We start from the raw sequence: 25,017 nt of genomic DNA on the forward strand, positions 1-25,017 counted from the left end.
AATAAATAATGAATATAAAAATAATATGATGTAAAGTATAAATTTTACGAAGTTTTACTAGTTCTAACCGGAACAACAAACTAAGTCCTGTGGATGGAGAGCAATACCAACTGTGGAAATTAATGGAACCACGTTTTACTAAATAATAGAGTTTTCGCACATTATAGCCTTTAGTTGCTAATGCGCCAATAAAAACCCAAGAACCAACCAACTAAATAATTAACAATAGTTAAATCCAGAGCAAAAGCCAACTCTTGAACGTTAAAATGTCATTTTACATGTCGGATACAGCCTCTCCTTCTGTACATAGCTGTCAGCAAACTGAGCTTGTTACTTAGGCCATTGATATCATATTGCGAAGGCATTTCACGAGTTGCCTTTTAAAATTTAAGCAATATATTTCTCCATTGGAGCAGTGCCTTTTATTTAGCATAGTACAATACCAAGGCAATGCGTGGCGAAATTCTTCCACAATGCGAGATCGATACACTAAGTAACAAACCCAGTTTGCTCACAGCTGTATACAGAAAGATACTATGCTGGCATGTGCAATGACTCAACATACCTAATAATGCCTAATGTGTAGTGACTAAATAATTAGTACAATTCACTATTTTAAACGTTAGGGTTAGCCCGAAGATATACTCTTAGCGGCCACTTTATTAGGCACGTCTACTGTTTCGTGAAATGGAGCGCTCTTTCAGCAACAACATTTCATGTTCGCACCATGCAATATAAAGCAAGTCGGAAGATACGTGGAGTTTTTGCATGTGCACAGTTGAGCGCGAGAACGGGAAAAACGAAAGATTTTAGTAGTCGACACCGATATCTCGGAAGTGGCAATAGTTTTCACGTACGACTGTGTCTCGAGTGCATCGAGATTGCCGAGTTGAAGTGACGTTCAGGAGTCGCCCTGCATAACAAAGGTACAACATCCAGCCATTGGTGATCCTCTGGTCTGAACAACTCTTTGATGTGAGGCCAACGGAGAGTGACAAGACATGTTCAGAGTAACAGAAAGGCTACAGTCAGTCAAATAACAACCCTCGGTAAATTTTGACATGTGTTTGACGCTAGTAGTGAAGGAGGGGAGACTGAAAACTGGAGAGTATGGGGCCAATAGAGAATACAACCCCAGAAGTTAGCGGGGCATGCCCATTCCCCACCAGATATATATATATATATATATATATATATATATATAGAGAGAGAGAGAGAGAGTTGTGGTGAATTTACAGCCGAATTAGAGTATAGATATAAGTGAGAGGGGGTTAAATTTTGCGCTAGTTCAATTAAGTTACTTTACGAGCATACTCGGTAATTTAAGTTTGAATGGGGCGAGACTGAAGGCTGGGGACAACAGATAGAGATAAGGGGACGATAGGGAAGACGACTCCTTGAAGGTCAGTGGGGGGCAGGCCCACCAGGAGATGAGGGGAGGAGACTGGAACCAGTCTCCTCCCCTCTCCTGATATCATCACTGGACTCCGGGACGATCTCCTTGGACTGGAGAAGCGCTGAGTCCCAAACTACAAAAAAAGCAATGAGCAACTAAAATCGATGAGTGAGTCAGTGATGGGTAAGAGCATGGAGTCTGTGCTTAAGGATGCGATAGAGCGCTATCTAGATAGGAATAGTCTCCTTAATGGATCACACCATGAGCTCATTAAGGAGGAATTTTGTCTAACCAACCCAATTAATTATTATGATGAAGTCATAAAACAACTTGAACATTATTTACCTTGACTTCACTAAAGCTTTTGATACAGTTCAGCATGAAAGACTATTATATAAATTGGATTAAAGGTGGCTAAAACATGAAACACAGAGGGCAGCTATAGATGGATATCCTTCAGGCTGGACTAGTGTAGCAAGTAGTGTCTCTCGAGGATCAGTTTTGAGATCTCTCTTCTTTCTAATATTCCTTTATGACATTGACAAGAACGTATAGGGAAGCTGCAAAAGCTTGCTGATTATATGTAGGAAGGCAAGATGATTGACATTCAGAACTAGGCCATATTGCTTCAAAATGACTTTGATATGTTACAGATTTCATTTGAAAATTGACAACTAAAATTTAATTCTTCTAAATGTAAAGTTTTTCACCTGAGGAACAGAAATCAAGTTCGACTTCTCTTGCTCCATGTAAACTAGGGAGGAGAAGCTAAATTTGGTTTCGGACAAAAAAAGCTTAGGAGCTAGGGTACCATCTGCTGTAAAACTTATTGTGTAGTGTTAAAAGGTGACTAGGAAAGGACACGCTGTCCTGTTTATTATTTATAGGACCTTTGTAAGCAGGGAGAAGGATGTTATTGTACTTCCGTATAAGATCAATGGTGGAATACCATTCGGAGTATTGTATTCAGGTCTGGAAGGCCCCCCAACATAAAAAAAATACAGATCTTCTTGAGAGGATTCAAAGAAAGGTAATCGGATTGGTGAGGGGCGCTAATCGGCGCTCTCGAAGCAAGGCAGGAGGGGTGTACAATCTGAGGTGTACAAGACACTAGAGGGGATCAGAAAAATGAACGAGTGAGGAATATTGTCACTGGTAGGAAGACGAGAACCACAATGCGCAAATATAAAATCTTACGAAATAATAGAAGGGTGAATCATCTCATGAAGTTTACCTACGGGCGTGTGTTGTAAATAATATTAATACTTACATTTTTCATTCTGAAAACCAACCATGGATTGCACCAAACTCACAAACATTGTAAGCCTTAGGTATTTCGGCGTTTTTTTCTAAACAACCTTTGCTAAAAAATAAAAGCCATTTTAACGGATCTAGCCAGTTAGGTTGGCAGATCGTTTACAACGTTAGGAGTTTTCATTTCTGTTATCATTTATAGTTTGCATTTCCTAATTCAGCGTTGTTTAGTTCAAAATAAAAAATCTAGATAAAATTATTTATATCTTCCTTTCAAAGAGATGGAGGGTTGCAGTTCCACTTAGCACTAACTGTCCTTATATTAACTTCCTTGTAAATAGTCCTCGTTGATATGGTGATGACAGTTTCTCAGACGTAAACACTAAATAAAAATGTTTATGAGGTTTGTTTGTACTTGGAATATTACATACCTAGTACCAGAATGGAAAATATCAATAAATCGATTTATTGATGATGGTCAACATTCGCATGGTACTACTTAGAAGACTAAAAGGGTACTTTTATACTATTAGATGTTCTGGTACATACATTAAAAACACCGTCTCATCAAAAAATATAAACTTTGAGAAATATCACGATGAAACTCGCTTCCATTCAACTACGGAAATAATAGTTGTTTGATGCAATGCCTTAGATTTAGATTTATTTTTTGAAAATTTTGTCAGAAAATGACAACCAGATAATGTTCAGGTTAAGAGACACCAAATAATTAAGAGATACAGAAGGAGACTGTAAAGAGCAATAAACTCCTTCTTATGATAATCAATTGCAAAATTAATTATATCCACCCCCCAGTCCGCCCCAGTCCGTAAAAGCAGGGTTACTCTCAGCTGTAGCGAAGTGCTTGGCACTGAACCCCCACACTACTTTATACCTTTCCTCTCGAATAAGAAACTTTTTTTCAGTTAACGGATTTTAAGTGAAACAGCTACAATAACACTACCCAACAATTTTTTTTTTTCGTCATACCTCTGGAACGAAAGTTGGTTATTGTGAAAAAAAATTAATGTCCTGATTATGAAAATGTCAATCTTTTACTTCTGTCACGTCTACATCGAAATATATTCGCATTTTTTAAATTCCTTGTTTTTATACAATATCAGCTAGTATGAATCAGAGCTGTAAAGCTCAATACATTCTACGTTGATATCAATATTTGAAAAATAATAAGAGAAGTTTATCTCAATATATTACCTAGAACAGTTCCGTATGATACTCTCCAGAAATTTAAACGAAAAAATCAAAAAAACCTACATTAGAGTAACAAATAATTAAAAAAATAATTAATGTAACGCAATTAAAAATAAGAAAATTAATTAAAATAATTTTAACGAAAAAACTTTAATTGGGTTAAATTGATTTTTAATTATTTGTTACTCTAATGTAAGTTTTTCGTTTTAATTTCTGGAGAATATCTACGTACGGAAGTGTTCTACATACTATATATTGAGGTAAACTTCTCTTATTATTTTACAAATACAATATCAGCATACGTGGTTGTAATTATTACACACAATATATGCTACTTAGACATGTTTACCTCTCAACGATTTCCTTTAATACTCCAGTTTGCTTTCCCGTTTATGGAACCAACAGTAATCTCCCATCATGGCAGAGTCCCAGCGACCTTAGTATCGTTTTTCCATTGCAGATACGTCCTGGTGGAAGCGCTCTCCTTGTTCATCACTGACATCTGCTAAGTTTTCAGGAAAGAAATCCAGATGGGAACGAAGGAAATGCATTTTTAATGACATTCGGCACCCCATGTTCTTGTAACATTTCAGCAAGTTTGTCACCAGTTGCTCATAGTTCTCTTCTTTTCTATTTCTGAGGAATCCGTATACCACAGCCTTGAAAGATCTCCATGCAGCCAGTTCAACATCATTCAGGTTTCTTTGAAATTCTTCATCTTTGAGCTTTCTATATATATGAAAACCTATGAAAATTCCTTCCTTCAGCTTTGCATGAGATAAATTTGGAAACATTTTCAGTAAATATGCGAATCCTCTGCTTTCTTTATCCGGTGCTTTAATGAAATTCATAATCAGTCCAAGCCTGATGTGTAAAGAGGGAATAAAAACCATTTGTGGATCAACCAATGGAACATACCGGTACTTTACATTGCTTTTGCCGGGAATATATTTATCTTTCTTATCCCAGTGTTGTATACGACGTAGTGTTTGGCTGTTGCACGACTATCCCGCAAACACAGGAAACAACAGTACCTTGCAACCCAACAAGCAGTCCAATCACTTTGAGATCACCACAAATATTCCAACCATAGTCATTGTAACGTATGGCAGCAAGAATCTGGGACATATTATCGCCAGTTTCTTTCATGCCAACAGCATGAACAAAAGAAATTGGTGGTAAAGTATTTTCCATTATGAAGCAATCCTGCTTTCAAACTTAGCTTTGACCCATCAATGAACAAACGCCATTCAGAGGTATTGTCATCAAAGTTCAGTTCGTGCATAAGACTCACGACGTCTTTGCAAACATACATGTTGTTTGCTATTGCAAAATAACTTAAACTCTTCATTTCGCTTACGGCATATTGTAATGTTTGTACTTTTTCCGAGGAAGTTCCACTGTTGTAGTCTGGATCCGAGTAATTCAGCTTTCTCTTTCAGTAAGCCCAAGTCTCTGATCAAGTCGCTTAATTCTTCTTGTTCATTGTAGTATGGGGCCTTTCTTTTGTCTCGTAGCCCAAATCATGTGAAGTACATGGTTCCGCGACATCTGGTAAAACGATTTCTTCTGTACCTTCATCATTACTTCCAATACCCCAAGATTTTGGTGGCACAGGTACTGGCAGTTCTTTATTGTGCGGTACTGGCTTAATTGCTGATGGGATAAGGTACGTTAGTGTCTAACGGCTCCTGGGATTTCTCCCATCTCCGCGGGTGTACATTGTATCGGGGCCAGAGATTTGAAGTGTGTGGGGGTCATGTGCTGTATATTGTGTTGTGCCCTTTGTTCCTCCGGTCTATTAGCCGCCGAGCCCCTAGTGGGACCCGACGTTACCACACCATGCCACGGGGAGGCTGACCGGGTGTACCACTGTAGCTAGAGTACTCTGGCGGGTCCTGCCACCTACTTTCCTGGGATTTCAGTGGCTAGGACCAGATTTAAGAATGAGATGATCGCTGTTTCTTGAGCAACGGTTGTAATTTTAACAGAGCGTAGGGTTGTTCGCTGATAACTTGTTCTAGGGCCAAATAGGTCGGGCAGTAATTTTGATGTTTTTAGATTTAGACCTGTGGGGGCATGAGTGTGTGTGTATATAAAAATATATATACCCACACACCCACACACAAATATATATATATATATATAAACTAAAAAAAAAAAAAAAAAAAAAAAACGTTGTGCAAGAGAAAAGTAAGGGAGGAAGGCAAAAAGACTGGAGGGTAGGAAACAGAAGAAAGGGGCCAATAGGGAAGATGGCCCCTGATGACAGTGTGGCATGCCCAACGCCTCACCAGAGAGAAGAGTGGGGTGGCGGGTGGACGAAAACCACCTCCCCACAAAAAAAAAATAAATAAATAAAAATAAAAAATAATAATAATAAATAAAAAAAAAAAAAAAAAAAAAATCATTCTGTAAGAGAAAAATAGGGGGGGGAGTAAAGAACGGATGGCAGGAAACAGAAGAAAGCCGGAAAAAAAAAAAAAAAAAAAAAAAATGAGAGAGAGATATACCCCGCAAGTTCAGGGTAGGTACAGCTAGCACGGCCAGTCAGTTGGAGCCGACAACTTGCTGGAAATCCAGCAGTATGAGTGCTGCTATGGTGGATGGGTCATGTTCAGTAAGGTCTAGTTCAGGTGCCGTCATTGGGACTCCATTTGGTGAGTCTTTGTCGCATCCAGACTGAAGGCTGGTCCAGTAGTCCATCAGAACGAACAGTGGGGGTGGTCAAAACCGGGAGTCCAAGATTAATGGTCAAGTCCAGGGATCGATGCTAGGCCTCTTCTTGATGAGATGTGTCACGTCTGGTCGAGAAAAGTTTGTCCAGGAATCAATGATGAGGAATTTGTCAAAGTATGTGTGGACCCTGTCTTTGATTGCACTGCTGGTCAAGTCTTGTGCAAGTTGGTCCAAGGCATTAGCATTCATGGCTCAATGATGAATAGCAACAATTGGCAGTCATGGTTGTTATGACCTATTGATTCGGATACTAAGGTGGTGGTAGTGCTTTCTGCCTGGTAAATAAGTCCATTGCAAATTGAGTCAGAGCTCGGTAAGTTTCTTCATTCTGTAGGGTGAGGTGTTCTTGATTTTGGTAGTTGAAGCGTAGTTTTGTTATTAGGATCCTCCAGAAGTCCTCGTAGATTTCACAGCTGTGGGCAAGGTGCTCCCACGTCTGATCCTCTCCACAGTGGCAGCGGGGTGAGTCTGAAATTCTGAAGTCATGTAGTTTTTTCTGGAAGGAGCCATGTCCAGTGAGGAGGTAGGTAGCATAGAGTCCTGGTGAAAACCAGACAGGTGTGAGGGGGTAGAAGGCCCTGACATCAGGGAGGAATCTTTTGGTGACAGCGCCTTTAGTTGATGTCTGCCATCTTTCTTGCCAGGTGTCTGTTAGATGTTCATTAAGTCTCATCTTTTCAGCGTTTCTATTATTTGCTGGGTCAGTGGTGAAACCTGCACAAGTAACTGCTCTTCCTTTGGCTATTTGGTAGAGCAACCCATGACGAACAATCTCCAGGTCCAGTGGAAGAGATCCAGTGAGGACCTGTAGCGCATGGGTGCTGACAGTGCGACAAGCACGCGAGGACAGAAGGAGAAGAGAGCGCTGGATAGTTCCTAGGCGCGATCTGTTTACTACGGTATTGGCCTTCTTGTACCAGACTCCAGAAGCATAGGTGATAACCGGGATGAAAACTGCCTTATAGAAGAGTGACAGCGTTCTCTTCTTTAAGCCCCAGTCCTTCCGGGCAACTCTTGAGACTTGGGCAGCATACTTCCTGATCTTAATCCTGAGTTGGTCTAGATGAGGAGTGAAGGAAAGGTTTTTGTCTAAGATCAAACCTAGATATTTAAGCTCTGTTTTTAGTTTTACTGTAACACCATTGACCTTGATTTGGGGTGGTCTTCTCAAATCAAGGGTGCCTTTTAGTAGGATCGAATTGGTTTTCTCTGGGGAGATCTTTAGGTTGTTATGCTCTGCCCAAGCTTGAAGGGTGGAGATGGCCTGGTTGGCAGTTGCTTCTAGTTGGGTTCTGTTATTGGCAGAAAAGAGCATGACCAGGTCATCTGCATAGGCCTGGGTTTGTACATTGTTGAGTTTGGTGTTCAGGAAATCATCCAGCACCAGATTCCAGAGGAGAGGCCCCAGGACAGATCCCTGAGGGCATCCCCTGAAGACTGGTCTGGAGACACTGCAGTGGGGAGCAGACACGACAACTCGCCGGTCCTGGAGATAGGTCTTGATGCATCTATATAAGTTTTCTGGGACATGCGCTCTTCGGAGTCTGCCCAGGACGCTGGGCCACCAGAGGGAATCGAAGGCACCAGCAAAGTCAAAGGAGATTAGTAGAAAGTATTTGGAGTTGCAGTTGGTAGCAGCTTCAATGATTGTTTCCAGTGCATCAATCGTGGAGCGTCCTTTCCGGAAACCGTACTGCTTAGGTGAGGAGAGACCAGCGTCATTGTAGTGGGCTTCTATTCTATGGGAGATCATCCTTTCGAGAAGTTTGCTGAAGACTGGCAGCAGTGCAATGGGCCGGTAAGATTGTGGCAGATCATGTGGTTTGGTTGCATTCTTCAATATAAGTCTAAGGATTGCAGTCCTCCATTGTGTGGGGAAGAATCCTTGGTGGAGACAGTGGTTTAACAGGTTGAGTATTGTAGTGGGAATAAGTTCAATGGCCTTCTGGACGATTTCTGGATCGAGCATGTCTCTGCCCGGAGCCTTCTTGTTTCTGATTTGAATATTTGATGCAGTGGTTGCTCTTTTTGGAAATACCTTTTATTTTTGTCATGCAGTCGTCGAAATGATTCTTGGGCTCTCGCCACACCATAGGGACGGCAAAAGGAAATGCTTTCAGCTTGCCATATAACCACGCCTTAAGTTCGTTGTACAAGTAATACAACAGATATATGGAGCCCATTTATTTATTTTTTTTTCTTGGTTATCGATCTTGCAGCCGACGTACAATGTATATGCAACTTTTGTGACATTGTATATTTTCTTCCTCTGAGTTTTTGGGGTTAAGTGTCCACAAACATAGCAGAAGTTGTCTGGGTGATTAACGGAAGTTCTGAACTTTGTCTTTTCCATTTTAACAATGCGTTAACCTAAAAACAGTAAAAGCAATTGGTAAAATTGAACAGAAGGTGAATTCTTGTAGCGTAGTTTATCATACACTATATATTGAACAGTTGAATGGTGTAATAAAATTAATGAAAATACTGACTTGTCTGGAAAAGTGCATTAAAATCAAAATATACTATATTGCAAGAACAGTAATGATGTACTTGCTTAACTTTTAGCCCAATAAACAAAACCAATCAAAAGTTAATAAGTTTAAAAATCGTATTCAAACAGTAATGATATCTTTGTACAGAATCCAACTATATATCTTATTGATTTGCTGGAGGTAAAAATCATGTTGGGTAGTGTAATCAATATACAGGGTGATTCACTACCAGTGCGACAAACTTGCAGGAGGTGTAGGGGGCACAAAGACGAATCGGAATCACATAGCATTGCAGGGTCCGAAATGCCTTCGTCATGCGGTAGAGGACGTTGAACGGGAGGTCGCGTGAACAGCGATCCCGCTGGAAGTCAGCATTTGCGAACCGTTTCTGTTGAAGAAACCAAGTAGCAAAAGTCCTCCGGAGTGGATAATCCGCAGGCTCCAATGATTGGACGCATTGCAGATGGTATGAACTCATTTGGTTTGTTGACAGTATCCTCCATACAGTGGATTGGGAAATACCCAATCGTTGGCCTATCGCTCGAGTACTCGTACTGCCTTCTGCAACACGTAGGACATTCTCCTCATTGTCTGGCGTCCTCGTCGTTCGCTCTCGATTCATGGTACCTCTCGTGAAACAACCAGTCTCACGTAACCTTCTCATCATACGATTAAAATCGTATGATGAGGAGCACGCCTGTGCGGGAAACGTTCCTGGTTCCTGGCATGGAAGACTATTGCACAAATTGGAGCAGAATGGTATTAAGGGTAAGTTGCTACAATGGATAAAAGGATGGTTAAGTGGCAGAAGACAGAGGGTGGTAATCAATGGGTGCTGCTCTTCGTGGACTAATGTTATTAGTGGAGTCCCACAGGGTTCGGCGTTAGGTCCACTGTTGTTTTGTATATTTATCATGATATTGATGAAGGTATATCAGGCTTAGTGTCGAAGTTTGCAGATGATACAAAGGTTGGCAGGGTTGTTAATGACAGTAATAGCAGTGTGCTACTGCAACAGGATCTAGATAATTTGGGCAGATGGGCTAAGAAGTGGCAACTGAAGTTTAACCTTGACAAATGCAAAGTACTGCATATTGGTAGAAGTAACCCCAGAGAAACGTACCAACTGTGTGGTACTACAGGTGGTAGAAAATGAAAGACCTGGGAGAAATTGTGCAGTCAGATATGAAGTTTTCTGAACAATGCAGACAGGCTGCCAGGGCAGGTCATGGGGTTTTGTCAATGATATATAGGAATTTTGCTAGCAGGGGAAAGGAGGTGATTGTCCCTCTGTATAAGGCAATGGTCAGGCCACGCCTTGAGTACTACGTACAGGTCTGGAGGCCTCGTTTTAGGAAGGATGTAGATTTACTTGAGCGTGTACAGATAAGGGCAACAAGATTGGTGAGGGGAACGAAGGGATCCTCTTACCAAGAGAGGCTTAAGTTCTGCAAATTGCAGTGGCTGGAGACTAGGTACCTGCGCGGTGATCTGATTGAGGTATATAAGGCCTTGGATGGGTTGAGCACGCTGAATTCTGATGGGATCCTTTCACTTGTTCAGATTACGAACCTAAGGAGGCATAAATTCAAATTAAGAAAAGACAGATGTAGAATAGATGTGCGGAAATTTGCCTTTAGCCAGCGGGTGGTTAATTGCTGGAACAAACTTCCATCTGTCGTTGTGGAAGTTGATAGGTTGAATAAATTTAAGGAGGAACTGGACATTCATTTGGAGGCAATGGTGTGATTTTTTTTTTTTTTTTTTTGGCTGATGCTGCATAAGCTCATACACTTGCTTTCTTGCATCACATGCCACTACTACTACAAGCGCAGAGCGCGGGCCCGTTACAGTCCGCAGCTCCATACGCGAGGTGCATGTCGGCCAGTTCAACGTTTGAATACTCGTCCCTCCTACTGCCTCGGGAACCGGTTCGCAAATGCTGACTTCCAGCGGGATCGCTGTTAACACGACCTCCCGTTCAACGTCCTCTACCGCCTGACGAAGGCATTTCGGACCCTGCAATGCTATGTGATTCCGATTCGTCTTTGTTCCCCCTACACCTCCTGCAAGTTTGTCGCACTGGTAGTGAATCACGCTGTATAATTTCATACATATAGTTATATACAATGTAAGTTGGCTCACAAGAATTAAATCTTTTAAGTCGTTTCAGACAGTATTCAGACGCCTTAACTAATGTTCTATATAGAGATTCTATACTATGTAGAACCCATACTATGTATTTTTTCAAATCATGTATTACTATTCTCTCAAATTATGGCAGCGAGAGCGTAAGCCATATGAACACTCATTTAGATGAATGCTGTAATTGGAACATTATATACAAATATACACTTAATTTGAATGCGTAATATTTCCGAAACCCCTGTTGTATATTTGAAAAGTAGAACATCAACATCCTGTCTTAATCTGACCTATATCATCTCGAAGGGCGACCGAAGTGCGATCATATGGCAAGAAAATATTGAGCCAATTTCTCACAGATGTTCACAACCTAACGTCAAATAAAGGTCCTTGTACGAAGTTCAGCAGCTAAAAATAGTATAGAACAATTCGAATTATACTGCTGTGCATTCCCCGATTAAAAAGTAATGAAAAGCTGCTGCCTGTTTATAGCGAAATTTATTTTTGTTGCAACTTCTGTCCATCAGCTATTTATTTACTTACAAACAAACTTCTTACCTACAGCGTACGCAGGCCCTAGATAATGGTGAGAAAGCTGAATATTACGGAGAATAAATAAAATGTAGTCATTTCTATTAAAATATATACAAATTAGGATTAACGAAACAGAGTAAGAAGCAATTTATTTTACATAGATGGGTTATATGTATAATGAATGTTGTGATTATTTAATATCTGAAATTAATGTGAATCTGAGCAATCCAGTTTCTTGCTAAACAGTTCGGCGAGAACTTCATAGAGCTGAAATTTATGATAGAGTCTGTATTGTCAAGCCACTCGTTACTGATAGTAATGCTAGAAGGAGGACGCACTGGTGTAAGGAACACAAAAACTGGGCACTTGATGATTGGAAGCACGTCATATTTTCAGACGAATCATTATTCATACTTTTATAAAGATCAGGGAGAGCCTAAGGAAGCACATCATCCTGACTGTTTTGTGCCAACCATCAAATATGGAGGATGAACAATGGTTTAGTCAGTAATAACTTGGTATACTTTAGGTCCTATGATCACCCTGAACAGGCGAATTACTGCCTCTGATTACTTTGATATTTTGAGTTACTAAGGTCATCCCATGGTGCAAACATTGTTTCCCACCACGTTTCAAGATGATAATGCTTCAATACACACAGTCAGATATGTCTAATCTTAGTTTGGGGAGCATGGAACTGAGGCTACGCATCTTCCATGACTTGCATAATCACAAGACTTAAAACGTTATTGAACTGGCGTGGGCATATTTCCAGAGGAGAGTGAGAAGCAGATTTCGTCCGCCTTTCTCATTCAAGGAGTTTGAAACGTTCTTCCATGCAAGAATGGTCCTCTTAAGGCGGTCCAAGATTTATTTGTATATATTCCAAGTAGAATACAAATTGTTTTAAAGGTAAAGGGTGGCCTCAAACCATATTAGTGCATACCTGTAACTTTTATCACAGGTGTGTTTCCATTATTTTGTCCATTCTCCTGTATATATGATTATGCGACAGACCTTGAAGGGAAGAGAACAAGTTAATATTCAACCTTGCTTTGCTATAATAGTTTTTCTTTACTATGTGCGCCAAAGTCAACTGAGAACTTTGATTTTTATTAACTTGGCATTTATATTTAACTTAATCCTAAGCAATGCTAATAAACTTACTTTTCGGTCCGACTTTCACGCCCTACCTGCGCGAAAATTAAAAAGCGAAATATATTTCACTATAATAATGTATTAAAACACCAAAACTCGCAGTGATAATAAAGTTCAATAAATACAGCCAGCCATTTTGATAAAACAATTAATAAATCGTCTAAATCGTGTCTAAATATAGTTTTTCACCTCGTTTCTAATGTTTATTTTAAAAATAGGATATTTTACTTGTTTGATATACAGGAATATTAAACGTTATGTGAGTTGGCAAAGTATAGTTTAAACATTTATTATTATTTATTTTGTAAAAATAAATAAAGGCCCTATTTGTCTTCTGGTTTAAAAAACATGCTGCGCCAGCAAAGTGGGGCATATTCTCTCGTGTACGATGTGAACTAATGCAGCAGAGCATAGAATGGCGCTAATGTCTTTTCGGTGAACGAGGAATAGCTGCTAATGATCGTGTTCGGCCTGTTTCTGTTCATCAACATTAAAGCGCCCTCAGAAAGCCGGAATAATAATTAGGAACCAGTTTAAGAACGATGCAGATTTCCTTTCTCTAGTACAACTTTAATTATCACATTATCTGTACCATAAATTGTACTATTGTCACAATTAATGCAGATATTTCTCAATGCGTTTTTTCACCTGCTACTATATTTGTGTAACTCTTCAACCGATTCTGCAAGGAACTCGGAACGACAATAAAGAAAATAAAAATCCTAGCCATTACGCAAATTGACACTATCTAAATTAAACTCAAGCCGTCATTCAGTGTTTCTACAAATACTCAGAAATCTGCTTAAATATTCATAATCAGAATCAAAGATGTTTCGATATTAAAGTTCAGTTCACATCAGTGAAAGTCTTCGCAGTTGGCACAGTGGTCCCGATCACTGTCCTTCAGCATTCTGTGGAATTTCGACACATAGCAACCAAGTTATTCGGTCTCGGCCAAGCGTATTGTTTTTTTTTTCCTTTAATCCCGGAATGTCGGTTTTTCATTCAGAATAAAGACACACCACAGAAAATACGTGGTTTACAGACATAATTAAAAAAAGAAAAGATAGGTAAATATAATTAAACAAGAGCTGTTGCTGTCCAAATAAAGGAATATTGTACTTCCTTAAAAGTCCGTTGAAGAAGTGGTTTTTTTTTTTCTGTTTTTGCAAGCCTCAGAAATCTTGTAGAGCGTTTTACAAGTCTACAGGAAATTCCTGAAACCTTGTATTTCAAGTGATCAGCCTACATCTTAAATTGGGATCTCCACCCCCATTCAATTTATAGACAAATTCTACAACAGTCTGGAAATTTCGCTTTTGCAACAGTGATTTCATGAAGGAAGCATTCCGTATCTGTCTAAGCTCAACATCTGTGGCAACATACGTAACTCCCACCTTCAGAGACGTACTATGGATTAAGTTGCCAATGCGCCATTAACTCCCCCCCCCCACTTAAGGTAAACTACTTCAGACGAAAAATGCAAGCAATTGACAATTCACCACCAACATTCCCAGATTCCAATAAATAGATTGGATGTTTCCCTGTATCTTATAAGTTGTTAAAAGACTGGCTCCTAAAGATGTGTGTTTAATCGCTGGTTATAAGAAAGAAATAGCCACAAGAAGCTGCATGTGGACATGCGTTTTTATAAAGGGCGGCTCCTAGAACGTCAGTTGAACTCCGCCTCACATCTCTGTGAAGAATAGTACCATTATAAAAGGGCCAGATATGTGAGTAGTATAGATTTGTGTGTATTGAGTTGTTCTGGCCACTTGGCTATCCAGAATAACACATTATTTACCTGGAGAGTGGTTCTAGGTACTTTGCAGAACAACTCAAACGATCTTAGCACGCGATATAACAGCCAAGATATAGAAAAACAAGTTGTCTTCACGAATAGCGCAATGCTAACGATCACCGACTTTCCAAACCTTGTGAGAAAATTTATCAATCCCACAATTAGTCTGGGTTCGAATCTTGTCGAAAACATGACGATTTACTAACTCTTTCGCACTGTGGAGAGTTATTATTTTTTAATTCGAGTTTATCCAGTAAACAGGCAAACCTATCATGGAATACGCCTATACAGAATTTATATGCCGACTCCTCATTGCCTTAACTAGAATTAGAATTGGCTTAGAGGCTAATTCTAAAAAAAAACCAATAAACTTGCAAAATTATAATTCTTAATTCCCCATTGCGCTACTAACCATAGGAAGAAATAACAAGATATGGATAAATTGTTACTTTATAAACAATGAAACTAACTAAACTTTGGCTAAAACCTATCTCACAATTGTCTTCTAAACTAACAAAGAACATTCAATTACTCAACTTTGTGTGGAACCGCTTTCTGGCTCAGGCATGGTAATTGTCCATCTCATATGTCTGTTGTCAAATGTTGATCTCTTCTTTAAACTGCGAAGAGCTTCGTTATTAATGAGAATTAAATTGTAACGAATGGGCCTGGAGTACTGGGGTCCATAGTTCAAATACAGATATATACAGTTATACCCAGTTATTTATTAACAGATAAAGTACAAATAAAAGTACACAACCAGTAGCTTTCGGAACGCGTGTCCCTTTATCAACTGATAAGTTAATATAAAATTTGAATACATTACAAGCAAATGTGGCACGTTAATCATGCGTCATTGTTGTAGCACGGACTTGTGCTGCTTTACGCCAGTGATCATCCATCAATAAAACGGTTGTTTCTAGGATGGGATGTAGACGCATGCCTTTCTGGCGATTTAATGCCTTAGGATTGTTTATTATGTTTAGTGACTCTAGCCATAGGCGGTGGCGAAAGTGTCGCGCGTGGTCCACTATTTCAAAGTCGCGCTTGGGGTCAAGATCGTGGTTGGTAGCCCAAAAATGTTTTGCGACCGCGGACTGGTCAGTTTCGGCAAGCCGGATTGCTCTGTCGTGTTCCGTGAGGCGATCCTGGAGACGTCTCGATGTCTCACCTACGTAGCAACTGTTACAGGCCCTACAGGTGATACGGTACACTACATTGCTGCGTAAGACAGGTGTGATAGGGGTCTTCACGCTGGAGACAAGTGAACGTAGGTTCCTACCGGGTAATTGCACACATTTGATGTTGTAACTTCTAAGGACCTTCGAGATACGTCCTGACACTCCTGGATAGTACGGAATGTAGGCGGAAGATATGCCGACTTGTTTCGGAGGTCTTGGGTTGGATGTAAGTTCTTCTGCCTGTAACAGGCATCTGTTTAGTACATGGGATGGATAACCGCATCTGGTTAGGTCCGCCTTCACACGGGAGATCTCGTTACGTCTAATTGTGTCGGTGCTGGAATGGCTCCAGGCCCTGGAGAATAGGGTGCGGGCAGTGCTATTGAGATGGCTTGGAGCGTGGCCGGACCCGTAGTTGGTGAATTGACCGCACCACATGGGTTTGCGGTATACTGAGGTCTCTAGACGTGGGCCTACGCGATGCACTAGCACGTCCAGAAACGGGAGCGAACCGTTCACCTCTGATTCTACGGTAAACTTGATGAAATTGGATAGGGAGTTGAGGTGTTCTAGTAGTACCGTTTCAGAACCACGTGGTATTATGGTAAAAATATCGTCGACGTATCTACACCACGTTGTAATAGGTGTAGGTGGGTTCTGGTGTATCTGCTCCTCCAGATCTTCCATCACGATCCCTGACAACTCTGTCATGGCATCATTTGACGTGGTTTCTTTATTCACCTCGATTCCCGTCCAACAGGCCGTGCACTGCGCCAGAAGGCTCCTTGAGAGCGACTTAAGCCTCCAATCCAGGACGTCACTATCCACTGATGACATCTGTACCGCCCTCAACCTATGCCTCTCTAGCAGCATCTTCACCTTTGAAGACTCACTCTACAAACAAGTACATGGCACTGCTATGGGTGCCCCTGTCAGTTCCGTAGTAGCTAACATCGCCATGGAAGATCTAGAGGAGCAGATACACCAGAACCCACCTACACCTATTTCAACGTGGTGTAGATACGTCGACGATATTTTTACCATAATACCACGTGGTTCTGAAACGGTACTACTAGAACACCTCAACTCTCTATCCAATTTCATCAAGTTTACCGTAGAATCAGAGGTGGACGGTTCGCTCCCGTTTCTGGACGTGCTACTGCATCGCGTAGGCCCACGTCTAGAGACCTCAGTATACCGCAAACCCATGTGGTGCGGTCAATTCACCAACTACGGGTCCGGCCACGCTCCAAGCCATCTCAATAGCACTGCCCGCACCCTATTCTCCAGGGCTTGGAGCCATTCCAGCACCGACACAATTAGACGTAACGAGATCTCCCGTGTGAAGGCGGACCTAACCAGATGCGGTTATCCATCCCATGTACTAAACAGATGCCTGTTACAGGCAGAAGAACTTACATCCAACCCAAGACCTCCGAAACAAGTCGGCATATCTTCCGCCTACATTCCGTACTATCCAGGAGTGTCAGGACGTATCTCGAAGGTCCTTAGAAGTTACAACATCAAATGTGTGCAATTACCCGGTAGGAACCTACGTTCACTTGTCTCCAGCGTGAAGACCCCTATCACACCTGTCTTACGCAGCAATGTAGTGTACCGTATCACCTGTAGGGCCTGTAACAGTTGCTACGTAGGTGAGACATCGAGACGTCTCCAGGATTGCCTCACGGAACACGACAGAGCAATCCGGCTTGCCGAAACTGACCAGTCCGCGGTCGCAGAACATTTTTGGGCTACCAACCACGATCTTGACCCCAAGCGCGACTTTGAAATAGTGGACCACGCGCGACACTTTCGCCACCGCCTATGGCTAGAGTCACTAAACATAATGAACAACCCTAAGGCATTAAATCGCCAGATAGGCGTGCGTCTACATCCCATCCTAGAAACAACCGTTTTATTGATGGATGATCACTGGCGTAAAGCAGCACACGCCCGTGCTACAACAATCACGCATGATTAACGTGCCACATTTGCTTGTAATGTATTCAAATTTTATATTAACTTATCAGTTGATAAAGGGACACGCGTTCCGAAAGCTACTGGTTTTGTACTTTTATTTGTACTTTATCTGTTAATAAATAACTGGGTATAACTGTATATATCTGTATTTGAGAATTAAATTCATATAATTATTCATTGGTATAATATAAGTACATATTTGAAATGGTTAAATTTGAAGTGAACTGGATGATAAGGGCATATATTTGTAATCATCTTTGTGTGATTTGTTGCTAACTACAGTGTTTATACCTTTGCTGTAAAAAATAAACAAAGTGCAATTTCAAAAGATAAAAAAATACAGACCACACATATATGTAAATTAGAACTGTGTGTATATTCTTAACTTACACGTTTTCCACCTATAAGCTTGTTTTGAGAACAGAATCCCACAGCGGATCTGAATGCTGGCACCAACTTCAATTTTATTTATTTAATCGAACGTGCCTTCATGCGGGAAATTTTTTCCACCATTTAATTTGCGAACATAAGTGTTGAGTCTGTGTGTGTTTTACCTTTTGAAATGTAATTATTAATCTCCACGTACTGGCCTTTCGCTGAACAGAGTAGTAAAATGTACTTTGTCATATGCAACGTGAATTGTGCCCTCTGTTACACGATTAGAAATTTGTGTTTAAAATTGCATCAAGGACGGCAAATGAGCGTGTAATATTTTTGCTCAGTTAATTCCGAATTCCTGTTTCGAAATTTCTTGGTGTCGAATGGCTGACTATCAAATAACGTATAGGTATCATTGCTACCGTACATGTGAACGTGCTGGTGAGTGGTATGAGAAACGAAGTTCATATTTTTTTATACTTACATAAGGTGCACGAAGTCCATATTTGCTCCAAAAGGTGACTTTACACTTCGTTTTATACCCAGTACGTTGATCAAACATGTAAGCGCTATCAAATGGTGGGCAGTACAAGTGCAGACTGACGGCTGGCTCCGAATGGCTTTGATTCTCAACTCGATGCAGGCCTAGCGAGTCTACAAAAAAAGAAATATATATATTATGTTAACCTCTCCATTTGTTGGTGCTAAAATATTGTAAAGCTATTCACTTCCTCATACACGATGGAAGAAGTAAATTTTATGCAATATTTACGCAACAGCAAATAAATCTATTCTTACTATGTAGGTTCACTAAACTCATTATCAATGTGTTCACGAATGCCAAACAGATATGCCTTCAAAATAAATCAGAAGTGAGGAGTACATTGAACCTTCCTGTATTCGTAACAGTAGTTCAAAGAGTTAAGATTGCTCAGCAAGTGATTGACAACGTTATATTAGAGAGCAGGGATTTTTTCAGCGTTTTTTGTTTACAGCTTATTGCCTTTCGTCTCAAAGTTTCAGTTCAAGTACTCCTTTATATTATTTTTGTTCCTTTTAGTGTTACCAATTACGTGAAAATTTTATGTATTAAAAACAGGCATGTGTAATAAAAGCAATCAAATGTACATTTTTGATAAAATACATGAGGTTAATAATTTATAACTAAATAATTTATTTAGTTTTTAACGTGACTCCGAAAAGGTCACTTTAAAAAAGGAGGGGAGGTTAAACAAGGCCATTGATCTTATCAAGGTCTATTACCTTTGAAAATATCTTTAGAGAAACGTACTCTTCGATCGACATTCATTGCTTTACAGACCTCGCACTCATTTTTATTTTAAAGCTTTTCGTCTAGTTTGATGGTCCAGCTTTAAAGATTTTTACATATAAAAAGGTAAGGTTTCACACGCTGTTGTTGTTATACTTAATTCACTATCACTGTCGGCTTAGAAGATAACCTCCACTTACGTTGGAAGTCCATAAGCGATTTGTGTAATCCTACGGATTGCTCCGGCAATAGAACATTTTCAACAAGAAAAAATAGCTAAGGCTATTAACAAGCATATAGATAATACTTTTAAAAAAGAAAGCCCCTTCTATCCACCAAATCCCCGTCCAGACACTAACAGGAGAAAAACAGAATGTTTCAACTTACCTCTAGGTTTTCAGCATTGGAAAAACCAACAGTACTCGCCTTTCTGCACACACATTTGGTATATATCCTATACTACATAATAGATTCACTGCTTTCAATGTTCTGAAAATTCTTCCAAGATTATTTACCTCCACATGAGCAGCATACGCTGCTTGCCAAAACTCCGCAGGCCGGAGCTTCTAATCATTTCATATTGATCGCACGTGCTTCCAGCTTTTAGAAAAGCATGGTAAATCCTACTGCCAGTCACCACAAAAAAAAAAAAAAAAAAACTACTACAAGAAGCCCCTCAGATTCATTATGCAATACCAGGCAGAATGAAGTTCTTCCACAAAAGGCAGGAATGTCAGTGTGGCTTTTGACGCAGTCAGCATCCCTCAGTTCCTGTTTTATTATTACCATCTCATCAAAGGAGAGCCCATAGCACTGTGATATCACCGTTGGCTCACTGCGAATCGTCTTATCGAAGTTCACGGATATAATCATTCCGCCCTTAACAGAACGGCATCATGAGTTACGCTACGACATAAAACTCATGAACGAGAATTATCGTAATAGCCGCATTTAAGAGAACAGTATCATCATATGAAAATAAATGAATTTGCGACCTACTTTTCGTTCTCCTGGATAGCACAGTTGGTAAGATCGCCGTCCTCCCCACACCGGGAGGTGTGGGGAGGACGGCGATGGAAATGGCCTGAGTTCGAGTCCCGTCGATGATGTTAGGAATTTTTATGATGGGTGCTTCTTCACAACGTGGCTCAGTCGGTCTCAAGCGAGGGCAGCGTGGATTTTTCTTCCGGAAACTCGGGTTTTTCGTCCAGCAAACAGAAAACCGACCTCAGAACACAAGCAATTTACAGACAGTACTGTATACTTGCATGTACACTAATGCTAGAAGCTTGGTAAATAAATTTGAGGTACTGATTGAGTCATCAAATGCAGACATTGTAGAGATAGCGGACACATGGTGTCACTCAGATATAAGCGATGCTGAATTTGAATATGGGGAGTACAATGTATACAAGACAGGAGGGGTGATGATTTTAGTGAAGAAACATCAAATCTAAGGCAGTGATTATATCACACCAAACTAAGTCAGTTTGATATGATATAACACTGGGAAAACAAAATTAAGAGTAGCAATGTGTTATAGGGCTGATATCTATGATGAGTATAGCAAACAGCTGTACAGAGAAATAGTGGACCAGTAAATCAGAAGGTCTTATGATGGGGGATTTTAACTTTCCAGATGTTGACTGGAATTTTCGAGTTGATCACTCGCACAATAGCAAGACTTTTGTAGATTTCTTGGATGAATGTTTTCCACAGCAGCATGTTAGAGAGGCAACAACAGGAAGCAGCACTTTTGATCTGGTTATCAGCAGTGATTCTTTATGCATTAAGAAACTGAGGGTAAAAGATCCACTGGGTGGCAGTGATCACAGTGCATTAACGTGGAATTTAATTAAAGACATGACTACCGTCAAGGGTACAGGGAAAGGCTTTTGCTTTCGTAAGGGTAACTACACTGGTTACAGACAGTTTTAAAATTCTACACAATGGGACCAACTAATGATGATGCTGCCAACAGCAAATTCTAAACGGAAGCATTCAGGAAAGTAATCATAGAAGCTACTAGGCTTTTCATATCAGCGAAGAAATACTGTTCAAGCTTAGACCTAAATGGATGTCAGATTAACTATTGAGATATGTAGCAGAGAAGAAAAGTACACGGGATGGATATAAATTATCACGATATACAGAAGCCTATAGTATATATAAACAAATCCGAAATCAAATCACAAAGGATGTTAGGCAAGCTAAAGAAAATTATGAGACGTCTCTGGCAAAGAATTGAAAGAAAAGCAGCAATAAATTTCTCTGCTTCTACTGTATTAACAGTAGGAGCAAGGGACTGAATCATGTTTGGATTACTTGCTGTCAATGGGCCAACTGTTGATGACCCTGCCGTGACGGTCCAGGTTACGTGTCCATTCTTGCAGACCATCTGCATCCCTTCATGGTCATCGTGCACCCACACGACAATGGACTCTTCCAACAGGACTCTTCCAATGCGCCTCCCCACAGAGCCATTATGACTAGAACATGGTTCGAAGAGCATCCCGCAGATTTTACCGCCATGGAATGGCCTCCCCGTTCACCGTACACGAACTTTGTGGATTATTTTTGGGATACTCTGGAAGGGTCCGTTCGAGCTTTGGATCCTCCACTCAGGAATGCGACGGAACAGCGGTGCAGCAAGCATGGATGGAAATACCTGTGGAACGCTTTCGTAAACTAGTGTACTCAATGCTTCGCCGTGTGATTGCCCTTATCCGGGCGAAAGGTGGGTCTACCCATTACTAAGTAGGTATCCCATGATTTTTGTCCCCTCTGTGTGTGTGTGTGTGTGTGTGTGTGTGTGTGTGTGTGTATGTACACTACTGCAAGATTTAATTTTTTTTTTATCGGCGTCAAATTTATTGTTGGTTTCTTAACTGATTTGACCTTCATAAACAGTATGATTTTGAGGACTGATATTTAATGCACAAAATTACTAGAGCCCGAATGATTTATTCTGATTCGAATTAAGTTTTTAATCTCTTACCATTAATATAGGCAACTTCATTTGTATGAAAGAGTGTCTCCCCTGTTATTTTCATCTGCCCGTTGCTTTCTTCGCTTTCAGATGGCCAAGAGAATCTAATTTCCCTTAGAGATCCAGATAGTATCTGGAAGAAAAATATATACACAAGATTAAAAAGTAACAACGTATGACCAATCTAATTGGTATAGTAAATATATAATAAATAAATAAATCTATGGAAAAAATTAAAAGGCCGGAGGGTGATCAGAAAAGTGGTACATGGATCTCATAAGTCCTTGCTACCTCAAACAATATAGCCTTAATATGAACTAATATAAGCTCTACTACTTGCAGAAACAACCAACAACCATCTCGCCTGAGATCAGTGGAATTTCTGTCCCTGCTGTTCCACATCATTTAGATTTGGAGGTTGTTTTTGACACTAAACTGAGATATCATTACATCAACAAACTCATCAGTCGTACGGCACACCTGAACTGGAGAGCGAAACAGCATCTGCATTACGTCTCAGATAAGCTCATGGCAACAAAATACGTCAGGACCATTATATACCCCCTTTACTTTATGCAGCAGAAATCTGGGTGTCAAGCAGCACCTACGAACACAAAACCTATCTAGGCAGCAGAATATTGGCTCATCAAATGTGTGTAACCTACAAACATAGGATACCACCATAAATCCATACGACTGAAATGGCCCTGGCCCGGCCCTGGAAATCTCCAGGCTGCCCTCTCTCTCATTGACGAAAGAAAACTGGTAATCAAAGTAAAGATGTTGACCGGACTCGTCACATCTCCTGCATTCTGGGATCTCTGTGGCTGGAGGATTTCACCTGTCCAGCTCAGAGCCACCCCAACAATTTGCCCTCTTCACTCATGCCTCCTCTGATCAGATCGCTTCCTACCCTACCAGATGCTTGGACAAATTGAGGGCATCGATGCCGATCTTAAAATTTGCTATCAACTGACGCTAGAGACATCGGATTCTTGGGCCCACACATCCCACGGTCCCCTGTCACTCATCATCGTAGGCCGCGGACTGCCAGCTGTATCTACCAATACTTAATCCCTTAACTAAAACAGGGACTGGCGACTCCAGAGATGAGGCGCCACCATCAAGAGACACAGCATTACAAGCCATCACAACCGTCTAGACACAAGCGAAATCTTCCCCGGTTGCTTCCAGTAAGAAATAGTCAACGATGGTCCGGACAGTGTGCACAATGAATAGTTTTCCCTTCATCGGATCCGATATACTCTTCAATCACTACTTGGACACCCCTCTTAATGAATGAACATAGCGGGGATTAAGCCAGAAGCTAGGTGCGTCAACTGCCACTGTTCATGCTGCTGCTCTTCCACGAATTGCGAGGACAATCATCAGTACTTTAAGCCGTATATGTATTATTTTTTCACTTTGTTTATTCTATTGCAATGTTTTAATGTCATATTACTCCATTTTATTTAATGTGATTTCATGTCTTCTTAATGTTTTATGTCTTAGTGTTATTGTTATGATGTCCCTCGTTGAATGCCACCTTATATCATTTAATGTCATTTCATTTAATTCATTAATGTCTTATATCACTTAATATCATTTTATTTAATCTTTGATATATCTGGTTGTCATCATCTATGCGTCAGTATCATCAACACACCTGTTATCTGTAAACCCCTGACCTTTCGCTGTGAAGGGACATTGCAACACTGTCCAATCTTGTAACTGGTTACAATCGAACGTAGTGCAATTAAGATATTCTCTCTCTCTCTACTAATTAAAAAAAAAAACAATACACACACGCACGAATGAGATGTGGCTAGAAAGTTCTATAAATTACTAAGGTAAAATGTCTGAAAAATTTATTGAATAACGCATGAAACTGAAATCTTTGGATAAATTCTGGAGAACTCCATGAAAGTTTAAAAAAATGTTATGGTGAGGCTGCAATATCGAAGAGACAAGTTTTCGAGTAGCCCAAAATTCTCAAACCAGACGTCCGATGACAGCAAAAATTGATAAAAATGTGGAAATTTCGAGAACTTGTTCGTTACTAATCGAAAAGTTACAATCAAAATCATAAGGTATATTTGGATCAAACGGGACCTGGGCTTCTCCCATCTCCGCGTTGCATCATTGTATCGGAAACAGAACACTGTCAAGCCAGAGATTTAAAAGTGTGTGGGTTGTGTAAGCTATTGTGCCCATTGTTCCTCTGGCTTATTGGCCGCCGGGCCCCTATCGGGAACCGACGTTGCCCATTTCACACCACGTGGAGGCTAGCCAGGTGTTACCAGTAAGTGATACTCTGGCAGGTCCTGCCACCTATTTTCCTGGGATTTCAGTGGCAAGGACCTATAAAAAAAGTTGAAGTGATCGCGGTTGATTTAGGTAAGATTTCGTTAAGGAACGTTGCGTGGGGATTGTACGCTGAAAGGACGAGCCTAAAAGGTCGGGCAAAATTTTGTTGTAATTTAAG

General features: G+C 40.4%; 1 protein-coding gene across 1 annotated transcript in view; it reads right to left on the reverse strand.

The window, feature by feature from the left end:
* LOC150088312 (cysteine dioxygenase type 1) overlaps window positions 1-25,017 on the reverse strand; it is an 89,229-nt gene that overhangs the window by 12,794 nt on the left and 51,418 nt on the right. The window contains exons 3-4 of the mRNA XM_090370704.1: window positions 22,542-22,665; window positions 18,758-18,927 (exon numbers count right to left, since the gene is read on the reverse strand). Coding sequence (XP_090226830.1) covers window positions 18,758-18,927; window positions 22,542-22,665 — 294 coding nt within the window. The remainder of the gene's footprint in view (window positions 1-18,757; window positions 18,928-22,541; window positions 22,666-25,017) is intronic.

Source organism: Mastigoproctus giganteus, chromosome 3 (genome assembly GCF_048544385.1).
Source record: "Mastigoproctus giganteus isolate SK-2022 chromosome 3, ASM4854438v1, whole genome shotgun sequence".
NCBI classification, from domain to species: Eukaryota; Metazoa; Arthropoda; class Arachnida; order Uropygi; family Thelyphonidae; genus Mastigoproctus; species Mastigoproctus giganteus.